This window comes from Lissotriton vulgaris, chromosome 9, assembly GCF_964263255.1.
Source record: "Lissotriton vulgaris chromosome 9, aLisVul1.2, whole genome shotgun sequence".
NCBI lineage: Eukaryota > Metazoa > Chordata > Amphibia > Caudata > Salamandridae > Lissotriton > Lissotriton vulgaris.
The window spans coordinates 203,573,070-203,588,444 of NC_141697.1; the positions used below are offsets into that span (position 1 = coordinate 203,573,070).

The 15,375-nt window shown below is 48.6% G+C and overlaps 1 protein-coding gene across 1 annotated transcript in view; it reads left to right on the plus strand.

Annotated features, from left to right (window-relative positions):
- Nucleotides 1-1,595: 1,595 nt before the first annotated feature.
- Nucleotides 1,596-15,375, plus strand: part of LOC147689844 (uncharacterized) — a 31,149-nt gene continuing 17,369 nt past the window's right edge. The window contains 1 exon segment of the mRNA XM_086939442.1: nucleotides 1,596-2,941. Coding sequence (XP_086795568.1) covers nucleotides 1,596-2,941 — 1,346 coding nt within the window.

Genomic DNA, 15,375 nt, shown 5'->3' on the forward strand with positions numbered 1-15,375 from the left:
GCGCGCTGACAATAGGCACCATATATGCTCCCAACACGGGTCAAGAACCATTTCTAAAAACTGCACTCTCCGAGACACTACAATCACCTCCCTCTAAACTGCTCATTGGGGGGGACCTCAATATAGTCATGGACATGAACAAGGACAGATCCGGGCACCGCTATGGAGATACTGGCGCTCTCTCGGAGGAGGGTGGGTCCTGGCTGCAGGAAAGGGGCATTCTTGATCTCTGGAGGGCGGCGCACCCCAACGCAGAGCGCTTCACCTTCTACTCCCATGTACACCGTACATACGCGCGTCTAGATCACTTCTTAGGCTCTTCGGAACTGCTCCCTCAAGTAGCCGACGTTTCCATTGTCCCAGCGGCCCTTACAGATCACGATGCGGTGGAACTGATGCTCCGTATACCCACAGTACCACGCACTCCTGGCTCTTGGCGACTCAACGAACCCCTATTGCAGAGGCCGGCTGTTGTTCGGCAAATCCACAAATGCATCTTGGACTACCTCGCCACCAATGACACCCCTGCAGTTTCGGCGTCGTCTCTCTGGGGCGCCTTGAAGGCAGTAGTCAGGGGGGAGCTGATCGCCATCGCAGCTGCTGACGCCAAGGTCCGCAAAGAAAAGAGAGCTGAACTCTCAGCACAAGTAGCTGAACTTGAAAGAGTTCATAGCCGCACCTGCGCCCCGAGGATCTGGCGTCAACTGAAAGCCGCCAGGACCCAACTAGCCGGCATCGATACAGACAGAGCGGAATTTGCCGCTCTTCGCCTCCGCCATACGTACTACGTAGGAGGTAATCGCACCGGACGCCTTCTTGCCAGTGCCTTAAAAGCCAAAACTCACCGCTCAAAAATCACTACTCTCTTGGACGACTCCGGTACCGCGCTCACTGAAGACACGCAGGTAGCTAACGCCTTCCGCTCCTTTTACGCTTCTCTGTACAGTGAAGACAGAGTCTCGCCGTCCGACATTGACGCATACTTGCAATCGGCGGCAATCACGCCACTATGCCCAGCATCAGTGGAGGCCTTAGATGCTCCCATCCGCCCTGATGAGGTCCTGGCCGCCATCTCACGCCTCCGCCCGCTCAAATCACCGGGCCCTGATGGCTTTTCCACGGGCTTCTACAAGCTCTTCGGCCATGCACTAGCTCCGGTACTCACGAGATTGTTTAATTCTTTCGAAGGCCCAAGCTCCATCCCGCCGGACATGCTGGCAGCTGACGTAGTGGTGCTGCCCAAACCGGGCAAATCCCCGACGCACTGCTCTGCGTTCCGTCCAATCTCCTTACTCAACTTGGATTTAAAGCTATTCACTGGGGTGCTGGCGGCCCGCTTGGGCCCCTGCCTTCCGGGTATCCTCGAGCCGGATCAATCGGGCTTTGTCCCGAACCGACAATGCAGTGATAACACTAAATGATTACTGCACCTCGTGGATAAATCTCACTTTCAGGTCTCGGACTCGGTGCTTCTGGCCATCGACGCGGAAAAAGCGTTCGATCGTGTCGACTGGACCTACCTACAAAAAGTCCTGCAGTGATACCAACTGGGCGGCCGGTTCCAAGCATGGATCGCGAGCTGCTATCACCATCCTATGGCCCGGGTCCGGCTGGGCGGCCTCAAATCGGACCCCTTCGAAATTCAACGAGGCACACGTCAGGGGTGCCCCCTCTCGCCCCTTCTGTTCGCCCTGTACGTGGAGCCCCTGGCGCAGAAAATCCGAGACAACCCTCGCATTAGCGGTATCTCCTTTGGCCATGAACCCCACGTGGTGGGACTGTACGCCGATGACATCATCGCTGCTTTGGACCGACCGTCCAGCTCTATACCTGCTTTCCTGGAGGAAGTGGAGAGCTTCGGAGCGGTATCGGGCTTCAAAATCAACCGGGGAAAATCCTTGATCTTACCCCTGGGCAAGAACGCCCTCCCTATTACCCCACCACCTGATTTTGGCTGCGACTTGCAATCCTCCGCGCAGCTTCCATACCTGGGGATTACCCTCACTGCTTCCACGGACTCAACGGTGACCCTTAACTATAAAACACTTACCTCTCAAATTCGAGCCGACCTCGCGCGCTGGTCAAAGCAACCCCTCTCCTTGTTGGGCCGCATAGCGGCTGTAAAAATGTCAGCCTTGCCCAAGATCTTATACATCTTCCAGACCCTTCCGGTCACGCCGCCGCCAGGTACGATTGCTGACTTGCAAAATGCCTTCCACCAGTTCATCTGGGAAAAGAAACGCGCACGACTGCACAAACAGGTGGCGCACAGACGCATTGACGAGGGGGGACTCGGGATCCCTAACCTCAAGCAATATTTTCAGGCCTCACAGCTCCGCTATTTAGTGGAATGGTACAGGCCAGAGTCGGAAAAGAGATGGCTCTTTCAAGACAGAGCGATGGCTCAGATGTCGCTGTGGAAGGTACCGTTTCTTGCCCGCCAGCATAGACCGCGATACCTTCTCCGCTCCCCGGTTACTCGCACCGTCATGAGGACGTGGGACACGGTGGCGGTCAGGCGGGGCCTGACGACCTTCCCCTCCCCGCTCACTCCGCTCTTTGATAACCCGGACTTTCCGCCGGGCACCGATCCCCGTGCCTTCCTGCAGTGGCGGAGCACAGATTGCCGCTCAGCCGGTCATCTCTTTGACCTAGAGGGCTTCCTCCCCCTTGCCGACATCACACAAGGCTACGGAGTGACTAAACCTCACATGTTCCAATACTTCCAGCTGCGCCACTGGCTCACGCACCCGGACCACGCTCCCCTAGTTGCTCGACCAATGATGCCGTTTGAGAAATGGCTGATCACGAACGACTCGGATAGGCACCTGATATCGGACCTTTACAAAATGTTATCACCTGTGGCCGGCCCAGTTAAAACGGCGGGGCAAAGGCGCTGGGAATCGGAGCTCGGAAGAACACTTTCGCCCATGGAATGGGGGTTTGTATTCTATAGAGCGGCACACACCACCCGTAACACTGCCGCCAGGGAGTCGGCGATAAAATTGGCCATCTACTGGCACCTTACTCCGGCAAGACTCAATCAGGGCAATCCTCTCCGAAGCGCTCTATGTTGGAGAGGCTGCGGCGCAAGGGGCACTCTGACCCACCTCCTGTGGGACTGCGACGCTCTGCAGGGGTACTGGAAAGCGGTACTGGATGATATTGATTCCACCTTTGAAACTGAAGTCCCGCGCTTTCCTGCATACACTATCCTAGGGCTACCCAATGCGCTCACATTTCCCTTAAGGTCACTGCGAGGCAAACAGATGGGAATCGCCATGCAAGCAGCGTCACAACACGTTCTGTCACTCTGGGGTTCCACCACATTACCCACCCACACTGGCTGGTTACACAAACTGTGGTTCACACTGGGCATGGAACGCATCCAGGCCACACTCACACAATCGACTGACTCCTTCCAGAAGACCTGGCGCCCGCTCCTGTCCCTCTTATCCAGGGAATTTCACGAAATCACTTGCCCCAAATACCTTCGCATTCTGCGGCTCACAGACCCACCACAGGCTCCGCCACAACCTTAAACCCCTTGCTACTTGTCAGCCCGAGAGTGCACTCAGGGAGACTCCGAACTACTGGCATACTGGTCGGGGAGGGGGGAGGATGGAGGGGCTGTTGGGTGGAGGGTGGGGGGTTGAGTTCTTCCTTTGGTTTTGTTTGATTGTAATTCTTACATGGCACCTTCAACTATATGCCGGCATCGCCATACTGTGTAGGTGTGATTTATATGCTTCTGCATGGCCTCTCAGAGAAGACGTGCCTGTCTGTCTCGCTCGCTACATAACCCTACTGCATGCTTACCGCCTTACTGTGCCTGTTATTCTTGCTCTTGAACTTAATAAAACAAATTTGAAATTAAAAACACGTTTTGGGACCCCCCTTTTTTCTCGGCCCCCGCTTGACGAAACCCCCCCAAACTTTCAGGGGACGCTCAGAGACAAAATGTGCCATTTTCCTGAAAATTTCAGCCAATTCCGTCCATCAACGCCAAAGTTATTCAACATAGAAATTTCAGAAATCCCTATTCAAAAAAATCCTAACTATATATACCTACTGGCGACCACCAGTAGGGAATATTACCTACTGGCGGTCGCCAGTAGGTATATATAGTTAGGATTTTTTCCCTATGGCATTTCTGAAAATTCTATGTCTAATAACTTTGGCGTTTGTGGACGGAATCGGCTGAAATTTTCAGGAAAATTGCACATTTTGTTTCTGAGCAGCTCCTGGAAATTTGGGGGGGGGTTCGTCAAGGGGGGGCCGAGAAAAAAGGGGGGTCCCAAAACGCGTTTTTCCCATGTTAATTTCCATAGGGCGGTTCGACTCACTTTTAGCCCGAACGGCTGAATGGATTTCCACAAAACTTGGCAAAATTGTAGGGACTGTTAGCCCGATGTGCCTTTGCTAGGTCTCAATATATGTGCTTCAGTGGATTTTGAGAAATTAACGTTTAAATCAAGATATATATCTGTAACAGCGCTCCGGGCAGCGATCCGGTTAGCGAACTTTTCGCGTATCGGAACTTTGCGATGCCAAGCTGATTGGCCCTCCGGTGTCTGTCAACATTCTAAACAGTCCGGAGCGGCCGCCATCTTGTCTCTCGGTAGGATCGAGAGACAAGAGGAGGCCAAAACAAAGGGGGAAATGAAGGAAAGGGGGCAAGGTAGACCCCTTCTGACCCCCTAGGATTGATGAGGGGGATATTATAGAGCCACGCGGGGCCCCAAAAAAAAAAAAAAAAATATATATATATATATATATATATATATATATATATATATATATATATATATATATATATATATATATATATATATATGTATATATATATATTCACTGAAAAAAACATAGGTTATAGACCATATATAGTTAGGAATTAGCATTTACAAAACCTTATTTTACTCGCACAAAACCATAGAAATTCGCATATATAGTTAGTTGCAATAACTATATATCGCGCACCCGCAATCCACTGCTGATGATGTCACATATTACATCATTCATGACATGGCCAGTGACATCACTGATGACATCACTGATGACATCTCAAATGTCATCACTGATGACATCACTGATGACAACATCCAGTGACTGTATGTTTCTGTAAAATTAAAATATGTCTTACATATTGAAGAATGAGTGGATGTATAAGTGTCTGGATGAAGGATTTAGTAGGTGCGTGACTGACTGAGTGAGTGAATAAATGTGTCTTACTGAATGCATGGATTAGTGACTAGACTGTCTGAATGTGTGCATCAATATGTCTGTTGTTGTGCAAAACTGCTGCATGGTTTGATCAGTAGCTATATGAGTGGCTATATGGGTTATTGATTGGTTGCCCAAGTATTTGTATGGAAGACTGAGTGTGTGTGTGGCTGGCTGGGAGGTGTGTGACTCTGTGCACATCAATGTGTACTTGTATCAGTAATTGTATAAGAGAGTAAGTATGTGTTAGTATATGTTTGAATAAATAAGGTGTTCTGTGTTTAACTGTATAGATGAGGAAATCGAAGTGTGATTGATTATTTACAGGACTCACTAGGTGTGTGAGTAACTCTATGGATGAGTGGCAGTGTTTGAGTGTCTGCATAGGTGTATGAGTGCATATGATAGTGTTGTAATAATGAGTGACTGTATGTATGCGTGATTGTATGGGTGAATGAGTGAATGTGTGTGTAGACGTAGGAATCAGTGAGTGCGTATGTAGTAACTGGTATTGGTGTGTCAATGGTTCTTAAAATGAAACTCTGTATTTAACACTGGGTGTAACAGAGGTTATTTTAGAGTGTGAGGAGGTGCCTTGTATTATCACATCAATTATATCATCAGTGACGTGATTATTGATGTCAAATGAGATGTCATCAGTGATGTGATCAGTGATGTCAATTGATATGTCATCAGTGATGTCATCAGTAATGTCATTTGAGATATCATCAGTGATGTCATCAGTGATGTCATTTGAGATGTCATCAGTGATGTCATCAGTGATGTCATTTGAGATGTCATCAGTGATGTCATCAGTGATGTCACTGACCATGTAATGAATGATGTAATATGTGACATCATCAGCAGTGGATTGCGGGTGCGCGATATATAGTTATTGCAACTAACTATATATGCGAATTTCTATGGTTTTGTGCGAGTAAAATAAGGTTTTGTAAATGCTAATTCCTAACTATATATGGTCTATAACCTATGGTTTTTTCATTGAATTTTCAAGGTTTTGTAAATGCTAATTCCTAACTATATATGGTCTATAACCTATGGTTTTTTCAGTGAATTTCAATGGTTTTTTAATAACAAATATCAAAAGCTGTCAAATGTCAAGTACGTGATAGGTAAAAACATTTTCGTGTTTATGCACGCTGATGTGCTTTGAACGCTGCCCCTCCTCCCCCCCCTCTTTTCTCTTAGTAGTACTCTCTCTTTGCAGATAGTGAAGGGTAGTTAACGCAGGCCTTTGCCCCCGTTGTAATCCGTCGTGCCTGCTTGTCTCTCCATTTGATTGATTGTTATCCAAGCATTTACTGTTTTAGAATTGATTCTCTTTGGTTCATTCTCTATTTACAAACAAGCACAGAGTCGCAATACTCTGTTTAGTCTTTGCAGATAGTGAAAAATCGTGTAAAAAACAAAAGTAATCGAGCAAAATCAGTAGGCCACTAATGGGATCTCTTTTTGACCTCGCTAAAATAGAAACATTAGGAACAACCCTTCATGAGAAATACGAAACTAGTGAGATGAACTGAGCTCCACACCATGATGGCTGCAAGACAGCTCGGCTCCGCCACCGACCCCGCCCAAAATAACAATAAACTCTATGCAAATATTATAAATATATACAACACACCAGCAAAGTAACAGGGTAAAACATTTTATTAAATAACTATTTACATAACTATTTTATACTTTTTGTTGCCTGATCCGGCTAGCTCAATCGATCGAGCATGAAACTCATGCACTCTGATAGCAAGCGTTGCTGCTGATGCTATGCAGACAAAAACTGGTTTTCAGTTTGCACATTCTTCAAGATTTTTCCATCCAAGGCTGGTTGAGAGTTTGTAGAACGATGGCTTCAGATTTTCAACATACGGTGTGGTGGCGCGGACTGGGAGGGGGCGCTTGGCTCCTGCCCCCTCCCCAAGTCGTGTTGCCCTGGTGTGGCCTAAGATCGCCCCCGACATAGGCGGCCGGCTCCCGGGGTCCGGCGGAACTTTTTGTCTCTTGTTGACTCTTCCATTCTGGACCTTGTCCCACAATCCGTTTGACCTGAAGACACGCTGTAGTGGGGCGCCCCTTTACCGTTTCAGTTGCCATTCCGCCCGCTTTTGCTACACTGTGCCTCTTCCGCCATTCAGCTGTTTACGGCCCGCTCTTGCGACTACAGCGTCTCGCTCACCATGTAGTTGAGTTGCTCCCGCTCTTGCGATGCAGCGATAGGCGGCTGCCACAGGACTCTCAAAATGGCGGCCGGCTCTTCAGATTTGGACGTGGTCCACTAAAATGGCCCTGGGACACCTTGGAACTCGTACGCTTGTCTGCTAGGGCTTGGGCCCCATTCTCGAAAGCGTCCCCTCAGCCTTGAAGATTCTACAAAAGTCTTGGGGGCCCCCGACTCCCGCAAGCTTCTGGTGGGGAGCGGCTGCCATGATTGCTCGTGGAATGGCCACGACGGAGCTACGAGATGGTGGTGCTCTCATGCTGAAACCAGCTTCAGTCTGAAACATCCACAAACACTGTAGACTACCAATTCGATCAGTTCCGGTAGCGCCCCAACGTGACCCGGTACAGAAGAACTTGCCCTCCCCTCTTTGACTGATGGTTCTTGTTGCCTGTCCCTTCTGTTGTCATTTAACAGAACTTTTTAGATTGCTGAAAGGGGTTGTGTTCCGACCGCTGGTTGGAGGAGACATTTTGACTATATTCTGGACCTACGTTGTCGCGTAATGCGTTATATGACACGCCGCGTTAGTGCACCCGGAAGTGCTCCGGTGCGCGAAGCGCAGCTTCCCGGAAGCGATCCGGGGCGCGGCGCGCAGCGCGTAACGTAAGCATAACAGGTCATGTGACTTGTTAATAAAACTTTTCATTGGTTCATTTTACTTTTGTTATTCTAATGATGAAAGGCTTGGTCAATAAAAATTACGCTTTTTATTGCTTTCGAACATTATTTTTTCATAAACATATATGTTATAATGTTCCAGGCTAATGTACTTTCCCGGAAAATTTACAACTGTCCTGCAAGTATAATATATTCCTTTTTCGAGAAAAAGGGCGTTTCTTTGTCCCATGACGGAGCCGTTGAGCAAAAGAGGCTCGGCCTGCTGTCTTAGTCGCCGATACGCCTGAATATCAGATTCTTATCGATCACTTTATGTTGCAGGAGTAGAAAACACAACAGCCCTTGACCATTTATCTTTACTGCGTTCCTGCGTATTATACCTTTTATCCGTCTTGTAATTGGACTGCTTTATTTCACTTGCCCTTTACTGATTCGAAAACAGTGACTAAAATTAAAAACTTTACCAATGTAAATACTACTACCATGTTTTGTTTTAAAAACCTTTATTGTGAAAATGTCAGTATACAAATACGGGCCTATAACCATGTGGGCCTGCCACGGAGCAAACTGGAATCGTATATGATGAGGAGACATTTACACTGTAGAGGAACGTAACGAGCGGGCCATTAGGCTGCAAGAACTAAGGTGTCTAACAGTTGCGGAATCGGTGGACGTACATTTTGTAATTAAAATACGACAGGGCGACTTACAATAAAATTATCTAGATATACATTTGCGGGCAAGCATGGGTGACGTTAATTCAAACTTTCAATAGTACAGTAATCAATAACACATCAGAACTTAATATCAATAGGGATGTCGAAATATTCAATCAATTCTCGTCCCCGCCCGCCATGTGCTTCAAAACTGCATACGTATCTCGTGATATCAAGGTTGTGCAACCAGTACACAACAAGGAGTTACGAGTCCCATTTATACCGGCACCATTTTGGGCGAGGCCGGTCAGGTCCAGGATATAGTCAAAATGTCTCCACCAACCATCGACTATGATGATGTTCATAAGCTCTATTTCTTAGAGTAACACTCATCTGTCCACATGAAATTATTTTGCCACAATCTAAACATGTCATTTTAATCTTTCCAAAGTTCTTCTGAATATTTGGGACCGTTTCCCTTGCCTCTGATGCTGTCAGTGCCACTTCATTGGTGGATGTACTGGCAGGTCGGGGGTTGTCCACCAAACCTCTCATTTGTGCAGCACTATAATTAATCGGTGCCACCTCTCCATATGACGATGCATGGTTTAGTTACCATAACTATATTTCGGCTCGTTTGCGCCACCTCCCCCCCCCCCCTTCGGGCACCCCACGCCGACTTTCGGCACAGCATTGTAGGATGGCCACACCAGTGCGGCAACTTGCTGGACACCACCTCGGTGCCAACCGGATCTCAGCGCCTTGTGGTGTCTTCCATTCAGAAAATATTGTTGGCAGCATTTTGAAAGGAAAGATAAACAGCCGTTCTCCTAGTGAGTCTCACATTGTTACATTTAGGAAGAATGTTGAAGAGTAGTATGTTGAAAATCTGAAGCCATTGTTCTACAAACTCTCAACCAGCCTTGGATGGAAAAATCCTGAAGAATGTACAAACTGAAAACCAGTTTTTGTCTGTATAGCATCAGCAGCAACGCTTGAGTCAGCTTTGTGTGAAGCCGCCATTTTGATTCAATCAATAGCGTCCCCCTGCACACATTCAGGGACCTGGTCGTGTCTTCAGGTCAAACAGATTGTGGGACAAGATGCAGAAAGGAAAAGGAAAAAAGTTCCGCCAGACCCCGGGAGCCGGCCGCCTATGTCATGGGCGGTCTTTGGCCACACCAGGGCAATAGTGAAGCTGCAGCAGGTGCAAAAAAGCTTCAGACAGTGTTACAAGCGCTGCTCAGAACTCTCAACTATGACACCACCTCGGTGCCATCCGGATCTTGGCGCCTTTTGCTGGTTCCAGCCTATTCACACATCGGTCCGCTACTGACACCACCTCACAGGACAACGGGGCACCCCACGCCGACTTTCGGTGCAGCATTGTAGGATGGCCACACCAGTGCGGCAACTTGCTGGACACCACCTCGGTGCCATCCAGATCTCGGCGCGTTGTGCTGCCTTCGGCCTACTGTAGCCGCAAGTGCGGACGCAACTCAGCTGGATAGCGAGTGAAACACCAAGGGGCGCCCCACTGCAGCCGAGGAGCCGCCATCTTGGGGGCGACGCACAGCATCACATTGCTTTCCAATGCAGTCAGATCCTCAAACAGCCCCCACTGACTGACGCGACCTCACAGGCCAACAGGGCGCCCCAGGCCGACTTTCGGCGCAGCATTGTAGGATGGCCAAACCAGTGCGGCAACTTGCTGGACACCACCTCGGTGCCATCCGGATCTTGGCGCGTTGTGCTGCCTTCGGCCTATTCGCACATCGGTCCGCTACTGACGCCGCCTCACGTGCCAATGGATTTTCTATGCTTTTTATAGCCCTATGCCGCATAACAGGTCATGTGACTTGTTTATAAAACTTTTCATTGGTTCATTTTACTTTTGGTTTCCTAATGATGGAAGGCTTGATCATATGACCTAAAAATAACACTTTTCATTGGATTAAAACATTTTTTTTTCCCAAACGATGAAAGCCCCACCTTGTTTCTGAATGTTTCAGACTGAAGCTGGCGTCAGCATGAAAGCACCACCATCTCGTGGCTCCGTCGTGGTCATTCCGCGAGCAATCATGGCAGCCGCTCCCCACCGGAAGCCTGCAGGAGTCGGGGACCCCCAAGACTTTTGAAGAATCTTCAAGGCTCAGGGGACGCTTTCGAGAATGGGGTCCAAAACCTAGCAGACAAGCGTCCGAGTTCCAAGGTGTCCCAGGGCCATTTTAGTGGACCAGGCCCAAAAAGGAAAGAGCCTGCCGCCATTTTGAAAGTCCTGTAGCAGCCGCCTATCGCTGAACCGCAAGAGTGGGCGCAACTCAGCTGAATGGCGGACTTTGGCACAGTATACCAAAAGCGGGCGGAATGGCAACTGAAACGGTAAAGCGGCGCCCCACTACAGCAGACGAGCCTCCACATGAAGAGGCCCGTTCACGCCGCCTCCCTCCCCCCCCCCCCCCCGGGGCCCCCCACGCCGTTTTTCGGAGAAGCATTGTAGGATACCAAAACCAGTGCGGCAACTTACTGGACATCACCTGGGTGCCATCCACATCTCAGCGCGTTCTGCTGCCTTGGGATTATTCGCACAACAGACCGCTACTGACGAGGCCTCCCCCCGCACCCCCCGGGACGCCCCACACCGTTTTTCAGAGCTGCATTGTAGGATACCAAAAACCAGTGCGGCACCCAGGTAACATCACCTGGGTGCCGTCCAGAACTCAGCACATTGTGCTGCCTTGGGACTATTCGCACAAAACACAGCTACTGACCATTGTTGCTTCTTTTTTCAAAAAAATGTTTAAATGTATTTACTGTTTTTGTTGCGTTGTATATAGTTATAAGTTATTAAAGTTTTATAATCCTACTACTTTGTTGGAGTGCTATATATTTTTAATGTGACACATAATTGTAAAAACTTTGATGTACAAAGAGGCATCCCTGGAATCTTCCGCTTCAGACTCGGACCCACACACCCTCACAGTGAGAATCCCCTCCCCAAGCACAATACAGGATGGTTATCAGATAGTAGGAACGCGTGTGGTGTGACGGATCTCATCGGGTGGGGGCCTTGATCTACTGTAACTCCTTTGAAGAGGGGTGATTCTTTACAGCTGGGGCCATAAACTACATCTGCAGGGCTAGGTGATAGCCTGGGACCGGCCTGGACAATTGGACACAGAGGAAGAGGAGTGTCAGAGGGTGCGGTAGTGAATAGAATGAAAGGGAGGTGTCGGGCGGGCACAGGGCCCACAACAGCAAGGAACTTTTCAACATCGTCAAGGAATTTTCCAATCCCTCGGCCAACTCCAACGACATCACCCCCTCTCAAGCCCTCTGCGACTCCCTAGCCTCATTCTTCCACAACAAGATTGCAGACATCCACAACAGCTTTGACAACCAACCCAGAAACTAACCCACCCTACCATTTGCTGAACATTCTCCCCCCGTGAACACCCTTAACGACTGGAACCCAATCTCCACTGAGGACACAATCCGCCTGATGAATTCCATCCACTCAGGATCCCCCACAGACCCATGTCCTCACCACATCTTCAACAAAGCAGACTCCGTCATAGCACCGCACCTCCGAGACGTCATCAACTGCTCCTTCAACTCCGCCACCTTCCCGGAAGACTGGAAACACGCTGAACTCACCGCCCTTCTGAAAAAACCCACAGCGGACCCCACCGAACTCAAAAATTACCGCCCCATCTCGCTCCTTCCATTCCCGGCCAAAGTCATCGAGAAAGCTGTCAACAACCAGCTCGCCGCCTTCCTCGAAGCCAACAAATCCCTCGACTCCTCACAATCTGGCTTCCGAGCAAAACACAGCACTGAGACCGCCCTCATCGCAGCAACAGATGACATTCGAACTCTACTGGACAATGGAGACACAGTCGCCCTCATCCTCCTCGACCTCTCTGCAGCATTCGACACAGTCTGCCACAGCACTCTTTTACAACGCCTCAATAACATCGGAATCCAAGGAAAAGCACTTGAATGGATCACCTCGTTCCTCACCGGAAGAACCCAGAGAGTCCGCCTCCCACCATTCAAGTCCGAGGCCACTGAAGTCATCTTTGGAGTACCACAAGGATCCTCACTCAGCCCCACCCTCTTCAACGTATACATGAGCCCCCTCGCGGCCATCGCCCGCCAACACAACCTCAACATCATCTCTTACGCGGATGACACTCAACTAATCCTTTCTCTCACCAATGACCCCAGCCCCGCCAAAACTAACCTACACGAAGGAATGAAAGAAGTTGCCGAATGGATGAAACAAAGCCGTCTGAAACTGAACTCGGACAAAACTGAAGTCCTCATCTTAGGTACATCCCCCTCTGCATGGGACGACTCCTGGTGGCCGGAAGCCCTCGGAAAAGCACCCATCCCGACAGACCACGCACGGAACCTTGGCGTCATCCTGGATTCTTCACTCTCAATGAACAGACAAGTCAGCGCCGTATCCTCTTCCTGCTTCAACATTCTTCGCATGCTCAGAAAAACATTTCGCTGGATCCCCACCGAAACAAGGAAAACAGTCACCCATGCTCTGGTCACGAGCCGACTGGACTACGGAAACACCCTCTACGCAGGCACTACCGCTAAACTCCAGAAGAAACTCCAACGAATCCAAAACGCCTCAGCCAGGATCATATTAGACATCCCACGCAACGAACACATCTCTGGTCACCTTAAAGACCTCCACTGGCTACCCGTCAATAAGAGGATCACTTTCCGACTGCTAACCCACGCACACAAATCACTCTACGACATCGGACCAGAATGCCTCAACTCACGACTGTCCTTCTACACCCCCTCCCGCCAACTACGTTCTTCCAGCCAAGCCCTCGCCACTGTACCTCGCATCAACAAGACCACCATGGGAGGCAGATCCTTCTCATACCTGGCTGCTAAAACATGGAACTCACTCCCCGCCTACCTTCGCCTTACCCAGAACCACCTGGCATTCAGAAAGCAACTTAAAACGTGGATATTTGACAAGTAATCCTCCCCCCTTTTCTAAGCGCCTTGAGACCCTCTGGGTATGTAGTGCGCTATATAAATTCTCTGACTTGACTTGACTATTCTCAGAGAAGAACAGCGCAGATGGGAGGAGGTTTCTGGCCCATGCATGAGAGAGAGAGCGGGGGTGACCAGTGCTTGGGGGAGATGCTTGCGAGGGTGGGGAGCCATGCTGAGGATTGGCGGCGTGCAGAGAGTGGGTCTGGTCAAGGCATCTAAAATGGCTGCCGTGCTCAACAAAAGTGTGGCATTGCAAAAAAGGCAAGATGGCACAGACAATGTTTATCAATAAGGATTAATTTATTTAAGTTCAAGAAAATTTTATTAATAGTAATAAAAGAGTAAACCAGGTGTCAAAGCAAAGTACAACGTGATATCAAAGTAAGAATCTAAGCAGAGTAATACGATTATACAAGTGCAAACAGTATAATAAAATAGATCTGGGTACAAGGTGAGAAAAAGAAAAAAAGGCAAAGAAAAAATACGGTAAGCATAAAATATGAAAAGCATGAGAACATTGGGAAGTAATAAATGCAATTAATACAGTGAAGGATAAGTGGAACGTATCGGGCAATTAAGGAGGTTTAGAAACTTCCTGCTGTGAAGGCGGAGGGTGAAACATACGTTTACTACATGAGTCTAGATAAAGTGTAACGGGAGTCCATAAGTCCATGCGTTTTGTAGCTAGACATGCCGGGAAGACATGGGCAGTATCCAATCTGTGGTTGTGACAAACATTAAACCACCACGCTTTGAAGGAAATTTTAGAGAAGTCTTTCCAGTTGACTGTTATTTGTTGGAAGGCAGCGGCAAGTAATAGGTCAACAATCTGAGGCTTTTGATCAATGTTATTCCAACAAGGGGAAAGACTGCCCATAAAAACATGTGTTTGAGAAAAAGGGATAGAGGTGTGAAAAATTGAATTAATTTGAGCCCAGACCTGAAGCCAAAAATTACGCACATGAGTACATAAAAATAACATATGAAGCAAATCGGCTTGTGGTGATGAGCAAAACCAGCATATGTGGGGAGTAGCAGGATAACGTTTGTGAAGGTCAGAGGGTGTGAAGAGGAGTCTATTGTAAATAAAGAACAGAGTTTGAGTAAGGGTCGCTGTTCTGGAAGATTTGCGGAGTTTGATCCAAATTTTGTCCCAGAGGGAAACCGACCAGGAGACAGACAAATCATGTTCCCAAGATTCTTCTACTTTAGATTTGGGTCTCGGGGCCTTACCGTCGTGAAGGTATTTGTAAATAGCAGTGGCTTTTGGAGTAGTGCGTAAGAAGGAATGAAGTGCGGTAGTGGGGGTGGATGGAGCAAGAGGAGGGCTGGACTGAGAGAAGTCATTGTATTTCGTTAGGACTGTATCTTTAAGCAGTTGGTATTTGCGCGCAAAGGAAGTAGGTAAGGTATAGAGGGAGCGAAGGGTGTCGAAAGATAAGAAAGAGGAGTGAGAAAAAAGCTGGGAAATCCACTGCAAACCTCGAGTATGCCAAGTTTTCCAAAAAAAGGGTCTACCACGAATGAGTAGAAATGTGTTATGCCATATGGGGGAAGAAAGGAAATCAGCAATGGTAGCAGGAGGTGCATGCGTGGAAGAGAGGAGTA